The 21,774-nt window shown below is 43.5% G+C and overlaps 2 protein-coding genes, 1 non-coding gene and 1 pseudogene across 4 annotated transcripts in view; 3 read left to right on the forward strand and 1 right to left on the reverse strand.

Moving 5' to 3' along the window:
* Positions 1-21,774, reverse strand: part of LOC147998348 (uncharacterized) — a 98,905-nt gene that overhangs the window by 24,159 nt on the left and 52,972 nt on the right. The window lies entirely within an intron of this gene.
* Positions 6,509-6,645, forward strand: LOC120099459 (small nucleolar RNA SNORA1). Its single transcript, XR_015647185.1, has one exon. It is a non-coding gene; the product is annotated as a small nucleolar RNA SNORA1 (small nucleolar RNA).
* On the forward strand, positions 12,025-12,766 carry Bcas2-ps1 (BCAS2, pre-mRNA processing factor, pseudogene 1; annotated as a pseudogene).
* Positions 17,654-20,721, forward strand: Slc25a5 (solute carrier family 25 member 5). The gene is given in 4 exon segments (NM_057102.2): positions 17,654-17,810; positions 18,808-19,294; positions 19,830-19,970; positions 20,307-20,721. Coding segments are annotated over 4 exon segments (897 nt in total). The 5' UTR covers positions 17,654-17,699; the 3' UTR covers positions 20,465-20,721.

Raw genomic sequence — 21,774 nt, forward strand, 5'->3', positions numbered from 1 at the left:
CAGCCCTGGGTGGCTTTGAACTCATGATCCTCCTCCCCTTAGATTCCAAAATACCAAAATCAGAGGTATGCCCCTCCATGCCTGGCTCTGAACTGGGGTTTCTTAATTGAATACTTTTTTATTTACATTTCAAATGTTATTCCCTTTCCCAGTTTCCTGTCCATAAGCCCCCTATCCCATCCCCCTCCCCTTCCTCTATGAGGGCATTCCCCTCCCCATCCACCCCTCCTTCCCACACTGACATACCCCTACACTGAAGGGTCCAGCCTTGGCAAGACCAAGGGCTTCTCCCATTGGTGCTCAACAAGGCCATCCTCTGCTACATTTGCATGGGTCTGTCCATGTGTACTCTTTGGTTGGTGGTTTAGTCCCTGGGAGCTCTGGTTGTTGGCATTGTTGTTCTTATGGGGTTGAAAGCCCCTTCAGCTCCTTCAATCCTTTCTCTAATTCCTCCAACAGGGAACCTGTTCTCAGTTCAATGGTTTGCTGCTAGCATTTGCCTCTGTACTTGTCATGCTCTAGCTGTGTCTCTCAGGAGACAGCTATATCAGGTTCCTGTCAGCATGCACTTCTTGGTTTCATCAATATTGTCTAGGTTTGGTGACTGGATGTGTATAGGCTGGATCCCCAGGTGGGTCAGGCTCTGATTGGTCATTTCTTCAGTCTCTGCTCCAAACTTTGTCTCCTCCTATGAATATTTTTATTCCCCCTTTTAAGAAGGACTGAAGCATCTGCACTTTGCTCGTCTTTCTTGAGCTTAATGTGGTCATATATATCTTGGGTAATTCGAGCTTTTGGACTAATATCCACTTATTAGTGAGAGCATATCATGTGTGTTTTTTGTGATTGGGTTACCTCACTCAGGATGATATTTTCCAGTTCCATCCATTTGCCTATGAATTTCATAAAGTCATTGTTTTTGATAGCTGAGTAATATTCCATTGTGTAGATGTACCACATTTTCTGTATCCATTCCTCTGTTGAAGGGCATCTGGGTTCTTTCCAGCTTCTGGCTATTATAAATAAGGCTGCTATGAACATAGTGGAGCATGTGTCTTTGTTATATGTTGGGGCATCCTTTGGGTATATGCTCAGGACAGGTATAGCTGGGTTCTCAGGTAATACTATATCCAATTTTCTGAGGAACCTCCAGACTGATTTCCAGAGTGGTTGTATCAGTCTGCAATCACACTAACAATGGAGGAGTATTCCTCTTTCTCCACATCCTTGCCAGCATCAGTTATCACCTAAGTATTTTATCTTAGCCATTCTGACTGGTGTGAGGTGGAATCTCAGGGTTATTTTGATTTGCATTTCCCTGATGTCTAAGGATGTTGAACATTTCTTTAGGTACTTCTCAGCCATTCGATATTCCTCAGCTTAGAATTCTTTGTTTAGCTCTGTACCCCATTTTTAATAGGGTTATTTGTCTCCGTGCAGTCTAACTTCTTGAGTTCTTTGTATATTTTGGATATTAGCCCTCTGTTGGATGTAGGATTGGTAAAGATCTTTTCCCAATCTGTTGGTTGCAGTTTGACAACTGTACGAATGACAGTGTCCTTTGCCTTACAGAAGCTTTGCAGTTTCATGAGATTCCATTTGTCCATTCTTGATCTTAGAGCATAAGCCATTGGTGTTTTGTTCAGGAAAATTTCCCCAGTGCCCATGTGTTCAAGGCTCTCCTCCAGTTTTTCTTCTATTAGTTTGAGTGTATCTGGTTTTATGTGGAGGTCCTTGATCCACTTGGACTTAAGCTTTGTACAGGGCAATAAGAATGGAGTTTTGAAGGAAGGACTGTAGCAATTTGAATGAGAAATGTCCCTCCCCTATTATATGCATATTCTTGAATACTTGATGGCCGCTGTTAGTGTTTTTTTTTTTTTTTTTTTTTTTTGGATATTACAGAACTGTCAGGAGCACCCTTACTGGAGGATGTGCGTCACTGGGGGCAGAGTGGAAGGCTCATCCCACTTCCACTCTGCTTTCTGCATGTGGTTCAAGATGTTATCTTTCAGCTTTCTGATTTGCTGCCATGCCTTCTCTGATATTGTACCCCCAGCCCTGCGCCCTTTGGAATGATAAGCCAAAACAATTCTCTTCTACACACTGCTTTGGTCATGGTGTTTATCACAGCAACAGAAAAGTAACTAATGCAAGGACATAGGCAGCATCTCAGCGATGGATACAAGCAAAGAGTGCTTGAAACAGAGAGAAGACTGGCTTTGTGCATTTATCCAACAACTGCTAGGCGCTGTCTGTGCAGTGATATGCAAGGCAAATGTGACTGACCACTGTCATGGAGATCTCATCCTCTTGAGCACAGATGTCAATAGACGACTATTTAAAAATAAGGCAGTAAAAAATATAAATTTAAAAAAAAAGAAAAAGGGTTGGGGATTTAGCTCAGTGGTAGAGCGCTTGCCTAGCAAGCGCAAGGCCCTGAGTTCGGTCCCCAGCTCCGAAAAAAAAAAAAGAAAGCAAAATATAAATTTAAAAATAAGGCAGTTTTAGGGGCTGGGGATTTAGCTCAGTGGTAGAGCGCTTACCTAGGAAGCGCAAGGCCCTGGGTTCCGGTCCCCAGCTCCGAAAAAAAGAACCAAAAAAAAAAAAAAAATAAGGCAGTTTTACATTGTAATTGGAAGGAAAATAGTGCATTAATTAAGGGATTATGTGGGAGAAAGGTAAAATCAATCCATTGGGGAGCCAGGGAAGGCGAGTCTGAGATAATTGGAGATAAAGCCTAAATGATGAGAATGAGGCAACCACAGAGAGCGGCAGAAGGAACATCTCCAGCAGTGGAAAAAACAAGTGCAAGTGTGAACCTCAGTTAAGAAAAGGCCTCCATGAGACCAAGCTGTCAGACATTTTCTCAATTAGTGATCAAGGCCCGTTGTGGGTAGTGCCATCCCTGGGCTGGTGGTCCTGGGTTCTATAAGAGAGCAGTCTGAGCAAGCCAGGGGAAGCAAGCCAGTAAGCAGCATCCCTCCATGGCCTCTGCATCAGCTCCTGCTTCAAGGATTCTGCTCTGTTTGAGTTCCTGTCCTGATTTCCTTCAATAATAAACAGTGATATGGAAGTATAAACCAAATAAGCCCTTTCCTCTGCAACTTGCTTTTTGGTCGTGGTGATTTGTCACAACAATAGAAACCCTAAGACACTGCCATTCTCAAGGGTTGGAGTATAATTTCGAGAACCCACACTAGTTGACTCACAACTGCTACTAACTCCAGCTCCAGAGGGATCTGACACTTCTAGCTTCCAAAAGCATCTGCAGTCACTTGTACACACTCACATCCCTCCCACACACACACTTTAAAATATAATAAAAATAGATGATAGAGAGATTTCTCAGTGGTTAAGAGCACTGGCTGATCTTCCAGAGGATATAAGTTCAATTCCCAGCACCCACATGCTGTTCAAAATTGTAACTCTGTCCCTAAGGAATCTAACAACCTCTTCTGCTCTCCTTCATCACTGCATGTATGTGCATGCATGTGAGTCAACTAGTGTGGGTCCTAGAAATTATACTCCAGCCCTTGAGAAGGGCAGTGTCTTAGGGTTTCTATCACTATAGCAAATCACCATGCAGGCAGAACACCCACATGCAAAATATAATATTTGTAAAAACAAAAATAACACTAAAATATGTTTTGCAGTTGGACTTAGAAAGATTTACTGAACAAATGAATCCAGGAAGTAAAAGGGGGACATTGAGGTTGGTATCTAATGCTTTGGCCTTTAATTTAACAAATCAAATTATGTTGCCATTTGCAGATATGGGAAAAATGAGAGGGTCAGAGATTTGCTCAAGAAAGAACTAAAAGTTCTATTGGTAATACATTAAATTCAAAATGCCCAGAATAAATCCAAGTGAAAAAATTGATAGTTGGCTACAGTCTAAACTGTCCCTACAATTGCCCAATTTGTAGTAGATGAAATAATGACCTCCAAAGTATCCATATCCTAATGCCCAGGACCTTTTCATTAATTTTAATTGATTTAATTGGGGATTGATAGTTTCGAAACAGAGTCTTACTATTACAACCCATAGCAAGCCACCTGCCTCAGCTTCTCAGGTACTACGATTACAGACATGAGGCACCATTCTCTGAGACGATGGAGATTTTGAACAAGTGATTAAAGTTATAGTCATTGAGATAGAGAGAGTATTCTGGTTTGTCAGGGTGTACACAATCTATTCATAAGAGCCATCAAAAATTGCTAAGAGACTCAGAGCATAGGGAGTAAACTAGAAATGCAAGGACAGAAGAGACATGACAAGGACTGACTCTGAACAAGTGGTGCCCAGGAACTAAAGAACATGGTTGGTTTCAGGACTCTAAGAATGGGGCTGGAGCGATGGCTCAATGGTTAAGAGCACTGACTTCTCCTCCAAAGGTCCCGAGTTCAATTCCCAGCAACCACATGGTGGCTCACAACCATCTGTAATGGGGTCCGATGCCCTCTTCTCCTATGTCTGAAGACACCTACAGTGTACTCATACATGTAAGATGAATAAATAATTCTTTTAAAAAAAAAGAATCTAAGAATGACCCTCAGACGACAGCCAGTAAGGAGACACGAACTTCAGTCCTACAACCAAAAGGAGCTATGGTTACTCTATAACTTGAATGAGCTATAAAATGGGTTTTCCCCTGGAGCCTCCAGAAATGAGTGCATTGACTTCTGCTTCACAGGTGTGACTTCCAGAATCGTAGCACAGTAAATCTTTATTGTTTACCCACGGTGCTTGTGGTAAGTCATTACAGCAGCAAGAGGAAACTAACAGAACCCTAATAGTATTTATTTTAAAATAAGAGGGTCAGATTAGAAGTTTGCTGAAAAGTAATAGTGAAAGGTATAAACACGACTGTCATCAACAAGCAAATGGCATTTAAAACAGAGAGATGGGGGACGGAAATGGGACTCAGTGGTTAAAACCACTAGCTGTTATTTGAGGAGACCCAGGTTCCATTCCCAGCTCACAACCATCTATAACTCAGATTCCAGGCATCTGATGCCTTCTGACCTCTGCAGGCACCACACATGCATGTGGGGCACAGACACACATGCAGGCAAAACACTCAAACATACATGACATTCTAATTAAAAAATTAAAACAGAGGAATTGAACAAGACTACTAAAAGAAGGAAAAGGAAGAAACTTCTAGAGTGAGAAAAACAACAAGAAATGCAACTGAGGAGGCAGAAGCTAAAGATAGAAGAAATGAAATGCTTGTGCCATTCTGTTAGGGATATACAATAAATGGTGCAGTAACTCTAAGGAAAAGAAAAGAAAACAGGTTTGAGACACACGGGAAGGGAGGGAGGAAGGGAGGGAGGGAGGGAGGAAGGGAGGGAGGGAGGGAGGGAGGGAGGCTGGGAGGAAGGGAGGAAGGGAGGCTGGTTGGGTATGCTCACATAAAATAAGCAAAGAACAGAAATGGCTCAAATATTCATCAATTGACAATATGCCAAAAGAAGTCAGGACAAGGGCTGGAGAGCTGGCTCAGTGGTTAAGAGCACTGACTGCTCTTCCAGAGGTCCTGAGTTCAAATCCCAGCAACCACATGGTGGCTCACAACCATCTGGAATGGGATCTGATGCCCTTTTCTGCTGTGCCTGAAGACAGCTACAGTGTACTTATATAAATAAAGAAATCGGGGCTGAGGATTTAGCTCAGTGGTAGAGCGCTTACCTAGGAAGCGCAAGGCCCTGGGTTCGGTCCCCAGCTCCGAAAAAAAGAACCAAAAAAAAAAAAAAAAAAAAAAAGAAATCTTTGAAAAAAATTAAAAAAAAAAGAAATAAGTATTTAAAAAAAAAGAAGTCAGGACAAAGGAAAGCACATATACTGCATGGTTCCTTTTATTCAAAAGCCTAGGACATGTAAATTAATCTAAAGTGACAGTATGCTGAAAGCTGTTTGTGGCTAGAGAGATGCCTCAGCAGTTAAGAGCACTGACTGCTCTTCCAGGAGTCCTGAGTTCAATTCCCAGCAACCACACGGTGGCTCACAACCATCTGTAATGGGATCTGATGTTCTCTTCTGGTGTGTCTGAAGACAGCTACAGTGTACTTATACATAATAAATAAATAAATAAATAAATAAATAAATAAATAAATAAATAAATAAATAAATAAATCTTTGAAAGCTGTTTGCTTGGATGGAGGGGTTACAAAGGGACATGTGGTAATTTTGGTATAGATCCCTTCACTATGTAACTAACTGCCACAGTTTTGTTAGTGTACGCATATGTAAACATTGTCAAATTGTGCCCTTCAAATATGTACATTTTTTCCGGAGCTGAGGACCGAACCCAGGGCCTTACACTTGCTAGGCAAGCGCTCTACCACTGAGCTAAATCCCCAACCCAAATATGTACATTTTAATGGGGGTAATGGCACAAGCCTATAATCCCAGTACTTGGGAAGCTGAGGCAGGAGAGTCAGGAGTGGGAGGCAAGCCTCAGCTACCTTGTAAGAGCCTGCATCAATAACGAAGATTGGAAGACTCATTGTACATAAGAATGGGCATTGTTGTTGGTCAATGTCCAGAACTGGTCAATGTGGCTAAATTGAGATACAGGTCATGCTTCCATTACAGCAGATTAAATTACAGTGGTTACAATGAGACCTGCAACATTTGTGAAAAAAAAAAAAGCAAAGACTGGGAAGATGTAGGTCAATGCTTGCCTTTCATATATAACTGCATAATGCCTTAGGCTTGCACCCTCAAACAAGAAAAGACTGTACAGTTGTGTTGTATATCAACAGCACTGCAGTAAATATTGTTTGTTTTGCTTGATTTGCTTTATCTGGAGCAGTCATCCATGGCTGAAATCCATCAAATACTTTTTTAACCTTCCAGAAATCAAATCCTTCCATGCAATGGCGTACAAAGAGAAAACGAAAGCAAGGGCTTCCAATGCTAACCTGAGTTTAGGCTTGATCCAGTAAGCAAAGGGAGGTCTGTAGGTTTTGGAGAAACATATGTAATATAATAAAAACTATATGAGAGGTAAGGCAGAGTGGCAGAAGCCTGTAATCCCAGTGCTGGAGAGATGGAAACAGGAGATCAGGAGTTCAAAGCCAACCTCGGCTCATAGTTAGTTTAAGGTCATCATAGGCTATGTGAAATCCTGTTTCAAAATAATAGTAATAATAATAATAATAATAATAATAATAATAAACAAACACACACACAAACTGGTAAGAAGTAAGAATAGTCTAGAAGGCAATATACCAACCAAGTAGGCAGAAGAAGATTCCTTCTCAATAATTATACTGCAAACACAACTGTGACAATAGCTTCAATGGGGACTGTGAGCCAGGCCTGAAAATGAACAGTGCTTCTTCTGGGTGCTTACTAGAAATTCACATCCTACTTCTGTAGTCTCATACTTTACTGCCAAGTGGGTTAAATGGATTACCACCTTGGTAAGCAAAGTTAGAATATATTGTTTACTAAAATTCAAATTTGGGGGTCTGAGGATATAACTGTGATGCAGTGCTTGCCTACTATGCCCAAGGAAGACTTGGGATCCATCCTCAGCAACCTATCAGTCAATCAATCTGTCAATCAATCTTGTCAGTCAACCTGCATTTTTCTTAATATTGAAGAAATCAGACCTGCACTGAATGCTTACTGTGTACCAGGTTTTGTTTGACCTCTTCTCCAGAGTCCCTGCTAAGTATGTGACTATTCTTTCTGAATAGTTAGCATTTCCAATAATAATTAATTCACCCCATAATACAACCCACATTACCTTGAAACCATTCATAATTTAAAAAACAGTATCTTTCTGTAGTTCATTTTATGTTTTTACTCTACAAAGATAATTGGTTTCTTCTCCTTTTTTATTTTCTTTGTTTCCCTCAAACTCACTATGTAGCCTAGGATACCACTGAATATGTGACCCTTCTGTCTGCACGTCTTAAATGCTGGGATTATAGGCATGCATCATCACATCCAGTTCATGCAGGGCTGGAGTCTGAACCCAGGGTTTTGTGCATGCTAAATTAGTACCCTTCCAATTGAACTACATCCCCCAGCCACATAAAATAATGGGTTTCATTATGACATTTTACACATATTATAATCTGCTCACATTTGGCCCCACCCAAAAAAATAATTTCCTGTTGGGCTGAAGTCTACTTTCATGAATACTCCAACAGTCCTATTATGATAAGGAAAATTATGTTGCCTCTCCTTTACCCGAAGCCCTTTTCCAATTAAATGTCTCTAATCCACTCAGACATTTCTCATATGATATAATAATTATCACTTCATCACTTCGCTTTCACCTTCCTGATGTCCTTGTTTGACTATATTTTAGTCTCTCTCTCTCTCTCTCTCTCTCTCTCTCTCTCTCTCTCTCTCTCTCTCTCTCTGTGTGTGTGTGTGTGTGTGTGTGTGTGTCTGTGTGTCTGTATGTGTATGTGTGTGTGTGTGTGTGTGTGTGTGTGTGTGTGTGTGTATGTGTATATGTATGTCTGAGATAGGGTTTCATTGCACAGCCCTGGCTGTCCTGGAACTCGCTCTATAAACCTGTCTGCCTCTGCCTCTGGAGTGCCGGGATTAAAGATGTGAGCCACCTCATCCAGCCTGTCTTAGTTTCTTAATGTCCTCTTAAATGTGGTACTCAGAAGTGAACCTGATACTACAGGCTGACCAACAAAGACAAAGTAGAACTCCAAGTTTCCCTGATCTTATGTTCTCTACCATATCAGTCTAACTCAAGCAAGACTCGACAAGTTATCTTTCTCTTTCCTTTTAACTGTATTTATGTGTATGGATGTCTTGTCTACATGTACGTATGTGCACCATGTATGAAACTAGTGCCTGAAGAGGCCAGAAGACGGTGCTGGATCCTCTGGGACTGGAGTTACAGGTGGTTGTGAGTGATCCTGTGGGTGTTAGGAATCAAACCTGGGTTTTCTGGAAGAACAGAAAGAGCTTGTAACCCTTACATGCTTGTAACCACTGAGCATCAATCAATCCAGTACTCAAAGACCTCTTGCTACCTTTAAATCCTATCTCTACATCCTTAAATGCCTTGCTCTAAAAAGAATGTTAAAACCCTTTATTGTGGTCCTTCCCATTTTATAAACCTGAGCCTATTCTGAACTTTGCCTTTTTGTATTCAATTCCCAGAAGTCTGTGGTGTGTTGGTCTTCATCCTGGGAAGAGTAGGTGTCCTTCTGTACAAATCTAAATTTTCTCTTTGGACTACTCTCCCTCATGAATTTTCTTTCTCTTTTGGTATCTGACTAGGCTATCACATTATCTTTTCTCTGAAGTCAACCTTAAACCCAGACACAGACACACATGTGTGCACACAATTTACCCCATGTGACCATGCTCAGTGTTTGTTGAGAGCCAGACCACAGTCACATTTGTCCAGATTCTTGCCACTCACACCTTACTAACCAGATCTTTACACATTGTCAGCACTAAGTCCAGCCTAGCAACATCATTCATTGTTTCTCCTTAGTATGAGAACTATTAATTATCAGGAAAAGGGTCAGAAATTTAGAAAACATGGACCATGTAAAGGTGTTTGCTGCCAAGCTGGATGACCTGACTTTAGTCACTGGGACCTACCTGGTGGAGAGAACAGACTCTGGCAAGTTGGCCTCTGAGCTCTATACGCATCATGGCACACACATGCCAATATGCATGTAATGAATACAGAACTGCAATTAAATTCTGAAAAGAACTTATCAGATGCGTTGCTATCTGAATGAACTATCCAGCATGGATGGTTTATGTCTGTTGTCATAATGTCTCGCCTCTGACAGCTAGCTATATGCAGTACTGTGTATATCTTTTATCTAGCTGAGCTGTGTCTTATCCATATTCACAACTACATTTTCCTATCTCCCTTTTATTCTTTGGTTCTATTTTTGTGATGTTTTTCTTTGGGGGTGGGAGTGTAGGGTCTTCCAGTGTAGCCCATATTGGCCTGAAATTTACTATGTACCAAAGGCTAGCCTGAAACTGCAATCTTCCTGCCTCTGACTTCTGAATGCTGAGATTACATGGTATGCTACCACGCCAGGAATGAAATTCTTAGTAATTTTTCTTTAATAATTTATTTTAATTTTTTAAAAAAGAATTTATTTTAGCTGTGTGTGGCCATGTGTGCCTTCAATCCCAGCACTCTGGAGGCAAAGGCAGGCAGATCTCTGTGAGTTCAAGACCAGACTGGTCTACAAAGCAAGTTCCAGGACAGCCAAGACTATATTACACAGCGAAACCCAAAGAAAGAAAGAAAGAAAGAGAGAGAGAGGGGGGGGAGGGAGGGAGGGAGGGAGGGAGGAAGGAAGGAAGGAAGGAAGGAAGGAAGGAAGGATTTGTTTTAGCTAGATTCAGTGGTGCATGCTTCCAGAGTTCCTGAGTTCAATTCCTAGCAACCATATGGTGTCTCCCAACCATCTGTAATGGGACCTGATGCCCTCTTCTGATGTGTCTGAAGACAGGTAGTGAATTCATATACATAAAATAAATAATTTTTCAAAAAAAAAGAGAGTCAGTTGGATCTCTCTGAGTTCAAGGCTAGCCTGATCCAATAGTAAGGAGCCTATTAACAAAACAAGCAAACTTGTTTTATGAGATAGAGAGATAGATAGAGAGAGAGAGACAGAGAGACAGAGACAGAGACAGAGAAATGGACAGCGAGAGTACAATGTGTCTGAAAGTGAACACAGGTACATCTGTGCCATGGTTCATGTGCAGAAGTCAGGATAATTTGGCCGCATCTGTTCTTTTCAACCCCTGCAACATCTTGCTTGTCCTTCTTTAGTTATTTTTGAGACCCGGTGTCAGCTGGCTTCAGACTTACAGTCCTACTGCTTCAGCCTCCAGAGTGCCCAAGGGCCAGTTTCTTCTTGTGAATGCTTTTCACATTTCAGTCAATAACTTACTGGCAATACTGTCTTGGTAAATCATTGTTCTCATTCACTTCCCTGTGGTATCTCTCATCCCTTTCCTTTACTATGTCAGACAGGAGTTTTCATTCCACAGTGTCTGAACAATATGTACAATATGGGGTTTTCCTGCTTGCATTAACATTTTACGTTCATTTTATTACCTCCACTCTAGATGTTCGTACAGAGATATCCAAGGCCCTAGGTACTGCTTGAGCTTCTTCCTTTTTTTTCCATCAGAACTAATAGGCAGTGCTTTAACTTCAGTTCCTGCTTCTTTATTACACTTGTATTTTCCAGAGCTCCCCAAAACACAATAACTACTAATATAGAGTCCCACTATGTCTCTCTGGAGGGTGAGATTTTAATGAACTGACTAAATGTAAATCATCCATATCATCATCATTAATATTATTCGTTATTCTCCTGGCCTCTTCTTATTCCTGATTTTTTTCTTCTGAAAGTTTTTCATTTATTTACTTTATTTATATGAGTACATTACCACTGTCTTCAGACACAGCAGAAGAGGGCATCGGATCTCTTTACAGATGGTTGTGAGCCACCATGTGGTTGCTGGGAATTGAACTCAGGATCTCTGGAAGAGCAGTCAGTGCTCTTAACTGCTGAGCCACCTCTCCAGCCCCCTTGAAAAATTTTAACTTCCAGATTTATAAAAAATGTTGCAGCAGTTCAATTCCCTATGCTGTAGTTCTGAAGACAGCTACAGTATACTCACACACATAAACAAATAACTCTTTTTTAAAATTTTGCAAAAATAGTATAAGGGGGCTAGGAGTATAGTATAGCATTTGTCTAGCATGCATGAGGCCCTAAGCCAAATTCCCAGTTTTGCAAAAAGGATACATTTAAGAGTGGGTTGACGGGGTTGGGGATTTAGCTCAGTGGTAGAGCGCTTGCCTACCAAGCGCAAGGCCCTGGGTTCGGTCCCCAGCTCCGAAAAAAAAAAAAAGAACCAAAAAAAAAAAAAAGAGTGGGTTGACATCCACTGTAATATAAGGAACTCCTAATCTCAACAGAAACAAAAACACAACTACAAAATAAGCAACAGGCACTCTTGGAGCAGAGTGCCACGCAATGGCGGGCACCAGCTTGGTAGCCCGGGAGGTGGTGGTGGATACGCTACCTTACTTTGACCAAGGATATGAGATGCCTGGCGTGCGGGAAGCGACTGCGGCCCTGTTGGAGGAGGAACCACAGATGCGTACCTACCACGAAGTACCTGAGCAACCTGATAGGCTCAGATTATTCTGCCTTTGAAACAGACAGAATGAGAAGTGAATTTGAAAGACTGGCTGCTCGACAATCGACTGAATTACTCAGCATGAAACAATATGAACTGCCAGTCCCTTCCTCGGGTCAAAAAAATGACATTACTGTGTAAACAATTCTATGGCCCAGTTGGAGCATCAGGCAGGTCAGATTGAGAATCTGGAGCTGATGTCACGGCATAGATGTAATGCCTGGAAAGTAGAGAACGAACATCTTGTTCATATGATTGAACATGCACAGAAAGAGTTTCAGAAGTTAAGAAAACATATTCAGGATTTACAACGGCAGCGCAAGAACATGCGGCTTACAGCTGGGGCTAAGTTGAGAGAGAATGGAGTCAAATTGGGTGTCGCTGGTGAGTAAGAACTAGGAGATGGAGTGGACTATTGTACATCTGGAGAATGAAATCTATCAAATTAAGCAGCAGCACAGGGCGGGCGGTGGGGGGAACAAGGAAAACATTTGCCAAGACTTCTGATGCTGTGGGGAGCAAGGAAGAGAAATGGACTCCATGAGACTCAGCACAGGACTTTCTCAGAGTGACTGTTGGTGATTAAGTGTTTAGAGACCATGGACTATGTAAACTGTTGTATTGCTTCTGTGTGTGTGTGTGTGTGTGTGTGTGTGTGTGTGTGTGTGTGTGTGTGTGTGTGTGTTAGCAAAATAAAGATTGTCAACATGCTGCTAAAAAAAGTAAGCAATAGCAAGTCAGTGTTGGTGGGCACATTTAATCCCAGCACTTGAGAGAGAGGCAGCTAGATCTCTGAGTCTGATCTACAGAGTGAGTTCTAGAGAGCTAGGGCAACACAGTGAAGCCCTGTTTTTTTGTTTGTTTGTTTGTTTGTTTTTTTGGTTTTTTTTTTTCGGAGCTGGGGATCGAACCCAGGGCCTTGCGCTTCCTAGGCAAGCGCTCTACCACTGAGCTAAATCCCCAACCCCGAAGCCCTGTTTTTAAAAAAGGAAAGAAAAAGAAAGGGAAGGGAAGGGAAGGGAAGGGAAGGGAAGGGAAGGGAAGGGAAGGGAAGGGGGAAGGGAAGGGAAGGGAAGGGAAGGGAAGGGAAGGGGGAAGGGGAAGGGAAGGGAAGGGAAGGGGGAAGGGGAAGGGAAGGGAAGGGAAGGGGAAGGGAAGGGAAGGGAAGGGAAGGGAAGGGAAGGGAAGGGGGAAGGGAAGGGAAGGGAAGGGAAGGGAAGGGGAAAGGGGAAGGGAAGGGAAGGGGAAAGGGGAAGGGAAGGGAAGGGGAAAGGGGAAGGGAAGGGGAAAGGGGAAGGGAAGGGGGAGGGGAGGGAGAGGAGAGAAAGGGGAAGGGAAGGGGAGGGAGAGGAGGGGAAGGGGAAGAGGGGAAAAGAGAAGGGGAGGGGAGGGGAGGGGAGGGAAGGGAGGGAAGGGGAGGGAAGAGGAGGGAAGGAAAGAGTGAGCAATAAACCTATACTTGGTTTTTCCTATACAAGAAGCTATAGCAATAAACCTAACCAGACATTTCCTAAAAGAAGAATTGTAAATTGGTCAATAATCATGAAAACAAAAAAGTGTTCCACACCACTAATTATTAAGGTAGTGCAAACTGAAACCAAAGTGAGACAATAATTGCTCTTATCAGAAAGACAAAAGAGAACACACTCTGGTAACACACTGGAGAAAAGAATTCTTGCATGTCATTGGTAAGGATATAAATTAGTAATTCCACCCTGGGAAACTTCGGAGATTCCTCAAAAGATAGATGCATTATATAATTTAGCAATCTCACTAGTAGGTATATATTCAAAAGAAATGCAATTTGGCATGTTGAAGAGACATCTTTCCCATATTCATTTCAATACTATTCATAATATTAATCCTGAGATTCACCAGAGGAAAAAACAATTCCTTCATTTGGAACCAAATCGGAAACAAGTTTTATTAAATACTAAACACTGACCAACAGGTGGGCTTGGATCAGAACCACTCCCTGGAATTTCCCAGCTGAGTGACCCCGAGACACGTGTTGCAGGCACTTATATAGACAAAACCCATAAGCTACCATACTTTCCCATGAGGCTTTGTTATTTTCTAAGAACTACAACTCCCAGTACTCCAGGAAGTTACCTGGTCCTTGAGCTGGTAAGGCTTACAGATTAATTTCAGGCATTACAACAGTAACCCTTAAGTAGACACAGCCTGTATATCCATTGCCCTGAGACAATGTAGCACAAAGAAAATGTAGCACTTACGCACAATGGAGTGTTGCTAGGGTATCCAAATGGTGAAATCCTGTCATTTGCAATAACCAAAAAGAAAATAAATAAAAGTTTTAGCTGGGGATTTAGCTCAGTGGTAGAGCGCTTACCTAGGAAGCACAAGGCCCTGGGTTCGGTCCCCAGCTCCTAAAAAAGAAAAAAAGAAAAAGGAAAAAGTTTTAAAACTTCTAGAGATGGGGGCTGGAGAGCTGGCTCAGTGGTTAAGAGCACTGACTGCTCTTCCAGAGGTCCTGAGTTCAAATCCCAGCAACCACATGGTGGCTCACAACCATCTGGAATGGGATCTGATGCCCTCTTCTGCTGTGCCTGAAGACAGCTACAGTGTACTCACATAATAATAAATAAAATCTTTAAAAATCCTCTAGAGATGTAGCTCCGTAATAGAATGTTTACCTGCTATCTACAAGGCACAAGCCCCAGCACTATATAAAACGCAAAAACTGGAGCTACAGAGACCATTTAGTAGTTAGGGGACCTGGAACTGCTGCAGAGGGGGCTAGGATTGGCTCCCAGCATCCACCCACTTCAGGTGGCTCGCACTGCCTCTAACTTCAATTCCAGGAAATCTGATGTCCTCTGATGAACCCTGTAGGCACCTGTACACCCGCACGCATGTGCTGCACATAAACACACACAAGAACACATACACATGGATGGATGGATGGATGGATGGATGGATGGATGGATGGATGGATGAATAATTTTTAAGTCCATCACCCAGGTGTGGTGGTACTTGTCTTTAATCCAGTAATTGGGAGGCAGGGGCAGGCTGATCTCCGTGAGTTGCTCTACATGGTAATCACCAGGCCAGCAGTTGCATGGTGAGACTCTGTTTCAGAAAGAAAGAAAGGAAAGAAGAAAGAAGGAAGGAAGGGAAAAGGAAAAGAAAAGGGAGAGAGGGAAAGGAAAAATATAAAATCCACATGCTTCAAATAAAATTCACTAATGTCAATTCATCCCTATTTACCAATGATAATGCCAGTTCTTAAAAGACTCTGAAGACTCCCACAGAAAGTTCTCACAGCTGAAAAAGACTCGCAACAAAGTTTCAGGACACAAAGTCAACAAACAAATTCTTACAACAAAGTTTCAGGACACAAAGTCAACAAACAAATTGTAGATTTTTTTTTAACTCAGGATTGCTTTAGGCACTTGGGATCTTGTGGACACCCATATGAATTTTAGAATTTTTTTTGCTGGTTCTTGACAGAAACACCACATGGATCACAATGCCAGATTTCAAGCTGCAGAGTCATTGTAAAATTAATTAATCAATCAATCAATGAATAAATAAAAAATGTAAAAACCCCATGGTATTGGCACAAAAACAGGCACATAAACCAATGGAATAGCATAGAGGACCCCAAAATAAACCACACAGCTCTAATCAACTGACTTTTTTTAAAAAATGCAGTCCTGCAGTCCCCTTTATGTCAACTTGACACAAGCTGGCATCATCTGAGAAGGAAACCTCAGTTGAAAAAAATGCTTCCACCAGAATGGCCATATGAGTAGGCCTGGCTCATTGTGGGTGGGGCCACCCCTGGGCTGGTGGGCATGGGTGCTGCAGAAAAGCAGGCTGAGCAAGCCATGGGGAAAAAGCCAATAAGCAGCTCCCCTCCAAGGCTTCTGCAACATCTGCCTCTAGGTTTCTGCCCTATTTGAGCTCTCGCCTACAGCGTGTACTACAAGCTATAAGATGAAATAAACTCTTCCTCCTCAAGTTGTTTTGGGCCACAGTGTTTTATCACAGAAATAGAAGGAGCCCTAACTCAAACATCCACTGTCTATGTGTGGACGGGCTCACTGGCATTTTACCTTTGGGAATTTTGAAAGTTGGAGACATAGGGTCAGGTGCCTTTATTTTCAACTGTTTTCAACTGTTGCCTTTATTTCTATAACATAAACACTGCTTATTTAAAAAGCAGTTTTGTGAGGGGTTGGGGATTTAGCTCAGTGGTAGAGCGCTTGCCTAGGAAGCGCAAGGCCCTGGGTTCGGTCCCCAGCTCCGAAAAAAAAAAGAAAAAGGAAAAAAAAATAAAAAGCAGTTTTGTGATCACATTATCTGCTCCCATCCTGAACATGAGGGAGGACTCCTGATCTTAAGGTTATTTGTAACAAATATTTACTCAGTTCAGGATTAAGGGGCTCAGGGAAAATAGGTCCATTGCCACTACAGTGGATGTTCAGCCATCTAACAACGGAAGAGCATTTTACTTGGTGTCTAAAGAGTCGACTGCCAACTGCAATCTTAACCTTTCACAGGCTCTTATCCTTCTAGATGCTCTGTATTTGGCTTCCAGTTAAAATTATTTCCTCACCTTGAGTCCAGTCCTTTGGACTTTCCTAGGCCAATTCCCTAAGAGATCTTTGGAAGCTATTTGCAAACCAGTCTGGGGCATGCTGACAGGCTCACACCCTGCTGGTACCTGAGTTTTCTCTGGCCCTGAAGACAAAGCCTCAAAAGTAGTGCCAGGTCTTAGGGTGAAGTTCACAGAACTTGACCCAGAACAACTCAGCAACCAAGATAAATGAACTTCATGTATAAATGCGACGCTTTTGAAACTCAAGCCAATGCAAAAAAAAAAAAAAAAAAAAAAAAAGACTTGGATTGTTAATGTTAAGAACTTTACCAAGACAGAGATCCCATCCTGTATTAGCATGACCTTGATTCATGTGCCTCACTGTAATACCAGTCCTGGTTCTTCAATTAACTTTCTTTGCAAAAATGGGTGAGTGCGGACCTTAAGTATGTTTGAATGAATTTTTTTAGTATTTATCTCGATTCCTGAAGTGTGGGGAGATTTTGTCTGTCTGAAGCGTCTTCACCCTAGGCCTGGGTTGGTTTTTTTCTTCTTTCTGTCTTGTCGTTTGGGCACACTACTTCTCTTCACTCTTTTTCCCCATTCCTGACCTTTCTCAGGGTCCAGGTCCCAAGTTATAGGTAGGTACTCCCTGCGGCCGCCCCTTACTCTAGCCTGATCAGGTGCCAAGGGCAAGCGAGGCTGGGAGGGCAACCTCCCAGGCTCCTCCCGCGTGTCCCGAGCCACTCAGCAGCTCTGCCATTCCGCGCGCCTGTACTGGGCGCCCGCCTCGGCCCGCCCCTTACGCCGGCAGCTCAGCGCCTGGCTGCCACTATATAAGTCGGCCATTTGCTTTGCTCCGCCCCAGAGTCCGGGAGTCAAAGCCGGTTGTCAACGCAGTCCTGTCCTGCAGTCGCCTGCCTCTTCTTTTTTGCTTTCAACATGACAGATGCCGCTGTGTCCTTCGCCAAGGACTTCTTGGCTGGTGGAGTGGCCGCGGCCATCTCCAAGACGGCGGTAGCACCCATCGAGCGGGTCAAGCTGCTGCTGCAGGTACGTCTTGGGATCGAGGGGCCCAGGCAGGAAGTAAAGGATCTGCACAGAAAGGGGGTACCCTAGCGGGAAAGTGGAGCTCAGTCTTTAGATTTGGGGCAAGGTGAAGACCGGGCCCAGCCACAGTGTCAGACTGAAAGGTTTCCCGGAGGAAGGCGCCTTTAAGGACCTGGGGTTTGAGTGTCGCAAGTGGTGGGGACCAGAGAGAACTTAGGAGCTTGGGGCCATTCACAGCACAGAGAACTAGGATGGGGCAGCCCGAGAGACTCTGTCTACCCAGGATTTAGAGTGAAGGGCAATAGGCCTGAAAGCAGGCGCTGGAAAACAGAACACCTGGCCTTACCGAAAACCTCAAGGTCACGGCAAGGAGATTACAGCTTTGGGCAGGCCACGCGGACCGGTTCCGCGGCCACGCAGCCGGCGAACAACGCGGTGTAGGCTTGCCGGCCGGCAGGCCGGAAGTGGACGCCGGGAAGAACATGTGCCGGCTACGTCCGCCCCCGCGCAGCCCCTCGCCAGCCTTCCTGCCGCGCGCTCGTCGCGCACTGCCTCTAGGGGGCGCTCGCGGGCGAGAGTTTAGTCGTCGTCACCACCGCCCCTCCCGACAGAAGTGGGGGTGGGGCGGAAAGGGAGCAGCTCAGGAGACTGGAGAAGTTGACTGTGGTCACCAAGGTGACTGTGTCCTATGCAGGTCCCACCCTAATGCCTCTGAACCTGACCTGGAAGGAATGACCTTTCTTCCTGGTCTAAAGGTCATAGGTACACTTGAGGGTGCCCCACTCACAGAGGTGGAGGCTTACTACTTCTGGTGGAGTCGCTCAATTCTTCAACACTCCCCCTCCCCCCAATAGTGTCAGCAGTTAGAATTGTCCGGCTCATGTGATTCTGAAAGCTAGATCTGGAGAAAGGGGAACCAACCTTAAAGATTTTATGTGTGTTCTTCCCTTTCCCCTTCTCTGGTTATAACTGTCCCTATTGCCTTCTCCCTGTCCATCAGGTGCAGCACGCCAGCAAGCAAATCACGGCAGATAAGCAATACAAGGGCATCATAGACTGCGTGGTTCGTATCCCCAAGGAACAGGGAGTCCTGTCCTTCTGGCGTGGCAACCTGGCCAATGTCATCAGATACTTCCCCACCCAGGCTCTCAACTTTGCCTTCAAAGATAAATACAAGCAGATCTTTTTGGGTGGTGTGGACAAGAGGACCCAGTTTTGGCGGTACTTTGCAGGGAACCTGGCATCAGGTGGTGCTGCTGGGGCCACATCCTTGTGCTTTGTGTACCCTCTTGATTTTGCCCGTACCCGTCTAGCAGCTGATGTGGGCAAAGCTGGAGCTGAAAGGGAATTCAAAGGCCTTGGTGACTGCCTGGTTAAGATCTACAAATCTGATGGGATTAAGGGCCTGTACCAAGGCTTTAATGTGTCAGTGCAGGGCATTATCATCTACCGTGCTGCCTACTTCGGTATCTATGACACTGCAAAGGGTAAGTTTGCTATATGCTTAGGAGCGGTGGGAGCTTGGGGTATTTATTTGCAGTTCTAAAAACTCAGCCTAAGCCCTCCTGCATACTAATCCAGTGCTGAGCTATATCCCCAAGCCCTGAGTTCTCCTCCCACCCCCCCTCTTGAGACAGGATCTCACTATATAACCCTGGCTGGCCTGGAACTCAGTATGTAGACCAGGCTTCCCATTCACAGCCATTCACCTGCCTCTGCCTCCTGGGTGCTGGGATTGAGGACATCAACCACCGAACCTGATTTTTTTTTTTCACCATCTCATCAAACTAAGCTCTAAAGCTAGTTGGGTGGTTTCCTTTTGGTTATGGTTTTTGAGGCAGGGTTTCTCTGTGTAGCAAGATCCTTCCAACCTAACAGAAGTTCAACGTTTTCATCTTGTTTTTAATTGCTGAAGGAAGCCAAATTCTTCCAGTCTGAAGCTCATGGTAGATAAAATGTTGGTTGGGTGTAGAAAATAGGTCAGCAAAACTACATTTTGAATTTTTTCTTAAATCTCTTTAGGAATGCTCCCGGATCCCAAGAATACTCACATCTTCATCAGCTGGATGATTGCACAGTCTGTCACTGCTGTTGCTGGCCTAACTTCTTATCCTTTTGACACGGTTCGCCGTCGTATGATGATGCAGTCTGGACGCAAAGGAAGTAGGTTCTGTTTGAGCATAAGATGAAAAGTCACAGGAGGAGGGCAAGTTATGGCCACAAATGAGTGGGTGGCTGCCTTTAATAACTGCAGTCTGGGGCTGGAGAAACATCTCAGTGGTAAAGTGCTAGCCCATCATACTCAAGGCCCTGGTGTCATTAAAATGCTGTGGGCTGTGAAAGAATGAGGACAGCATAGCGTCCATATTGGCTGTAGAGCTTTCTTAGCATGTACGTGAAATTACTTTTTAAAGGTGGGGCTCTATTTTCTTTAGTGTTAGGATTGTGGAGGTGGTCACTGGCTTTTAGTCATCAGTTCCATGTCTTTATTCTTTGCAGCTGATATCATGTATACAGGCACGCTTGACTGCTGGCGGAAGATCGCTCGAGACGAAGGAGGCAAGGCCTTTTTCAAGGGTGCATGGTCCAACGTTCTCAGAGGCATGGGTGGTGCCTTTGTGCTTGTCTTGTATGATGAAATCAAGAAGTACACATAATTATGTCCTAGGTGTTCTCCCCGAGAACAGGCATGTTGTATAATAGACCATATTCTTGAACATTCTGGACAGATTCTCTGGGCTTGTCTGTTTTATCAATGGCAACTATTTACCAGTTGAAAAGTGGGAAGCAATAATATTCATCTGACCAGTTTTCTCTTAAAGCCATTTCCATAATGACAATAATGATGGGACTCAATTATATTTTTTATTTCAGTCACTCCTGATAATAAAAAATTGAAGAAATAAAAATATCCAAAACCAATTTTGTTTGTTGTTTGTTTCCATATAAGAATCTGCTTTGTGGGGGATGTGGTGGGGGAGGGGAGCGCACTGCCTTTGGATAGAGGACAGCAGTATCTCTTTGCAAGTTTCTCTGTGGAACAACCCTGGCTGTCCTAGAACTCTGGACCAGGCTGGTCTTGAATTCAGAGAGCTGAGTGCCTGAAGGTATGTATCACCGTTGCCTGGCTGAAAGGACTTCATCACAATTTTGCAAGAAATAACTTGGATATGTACCCCTCAATTCCCAATATATTAGCAAAATAAAATTTGGGATCAGTGTATCTGAAGATTTTTGGTTCATTGCTTGTAACCTGTCATGGCTGCATGAGCTCCCAGAAAGCATCCTGTTCCAGTTTCCCTACTCCTATGGTTATATTAATATATAATGATTATATAAGTCATTATAATGACTTATAACATAGTTCTGCTTTCATCCACTTGCCATCTTTCATCTTCACCTGGCTCAAGCCCTTTTTTAATCTCAGTCAAAGCAGAGGATTAGGGCTGGCACCTTTCTGTAGTGCTGAGATTGCAGTGCTGGTCAAGATTATGGAGAGTGCTGGATGACAGCCACCTGACCATAGCCTGTCAGTGGAGAATGCCCCTGTTTCTATTGGATAAGCTTTTATTTGGGATTCACAGGGGAGCATTGCAAATTTGGAAGTTCTTCATTAGGGCTCAGAAATCCAGTTGGTTTTATTAGAACCATGAGATTTATATGAAAAATAAAGTATCCTGCCAAGTCTCAGTATGCATAGGAAGTAAGATGGGTGATCCCAAGCACAGCTTGTGAGCACATCCTGCTTACTGAAGTGTGTTAAGGCTGTTCATAGACAAATAGGATTGATTAATAATGCCTGGCAGAGGGGTTGGGGATTTAGCTCAGTGGTAGAGCGCTTGCCTAGGAAGCGCAAGGCCCTGGGTTCGGTCCCCAGCTCCGAAAAAAAGAACCAAAAAAAAAAATAATAATGCCTGGGAGATGCTGTGCACTGACTGGCCAAGTACTTGAGTAACAGGATTTCTTA

Source organism: Rattus norvegicus, chromosome X, assembly GCF_021556685.1.
Source record: "Rattus norvegicus strain SHRSP/BbbUtx chromosome X, alternate assembly SHRSP_T2T, whole genome shotgun sequence".
Taxonomy (NCBI): Eukaryota; Metazoa; Chordata; class Mammalia; order Rodentia; family Muridae; genus Rattus; species Rattus norvegicus.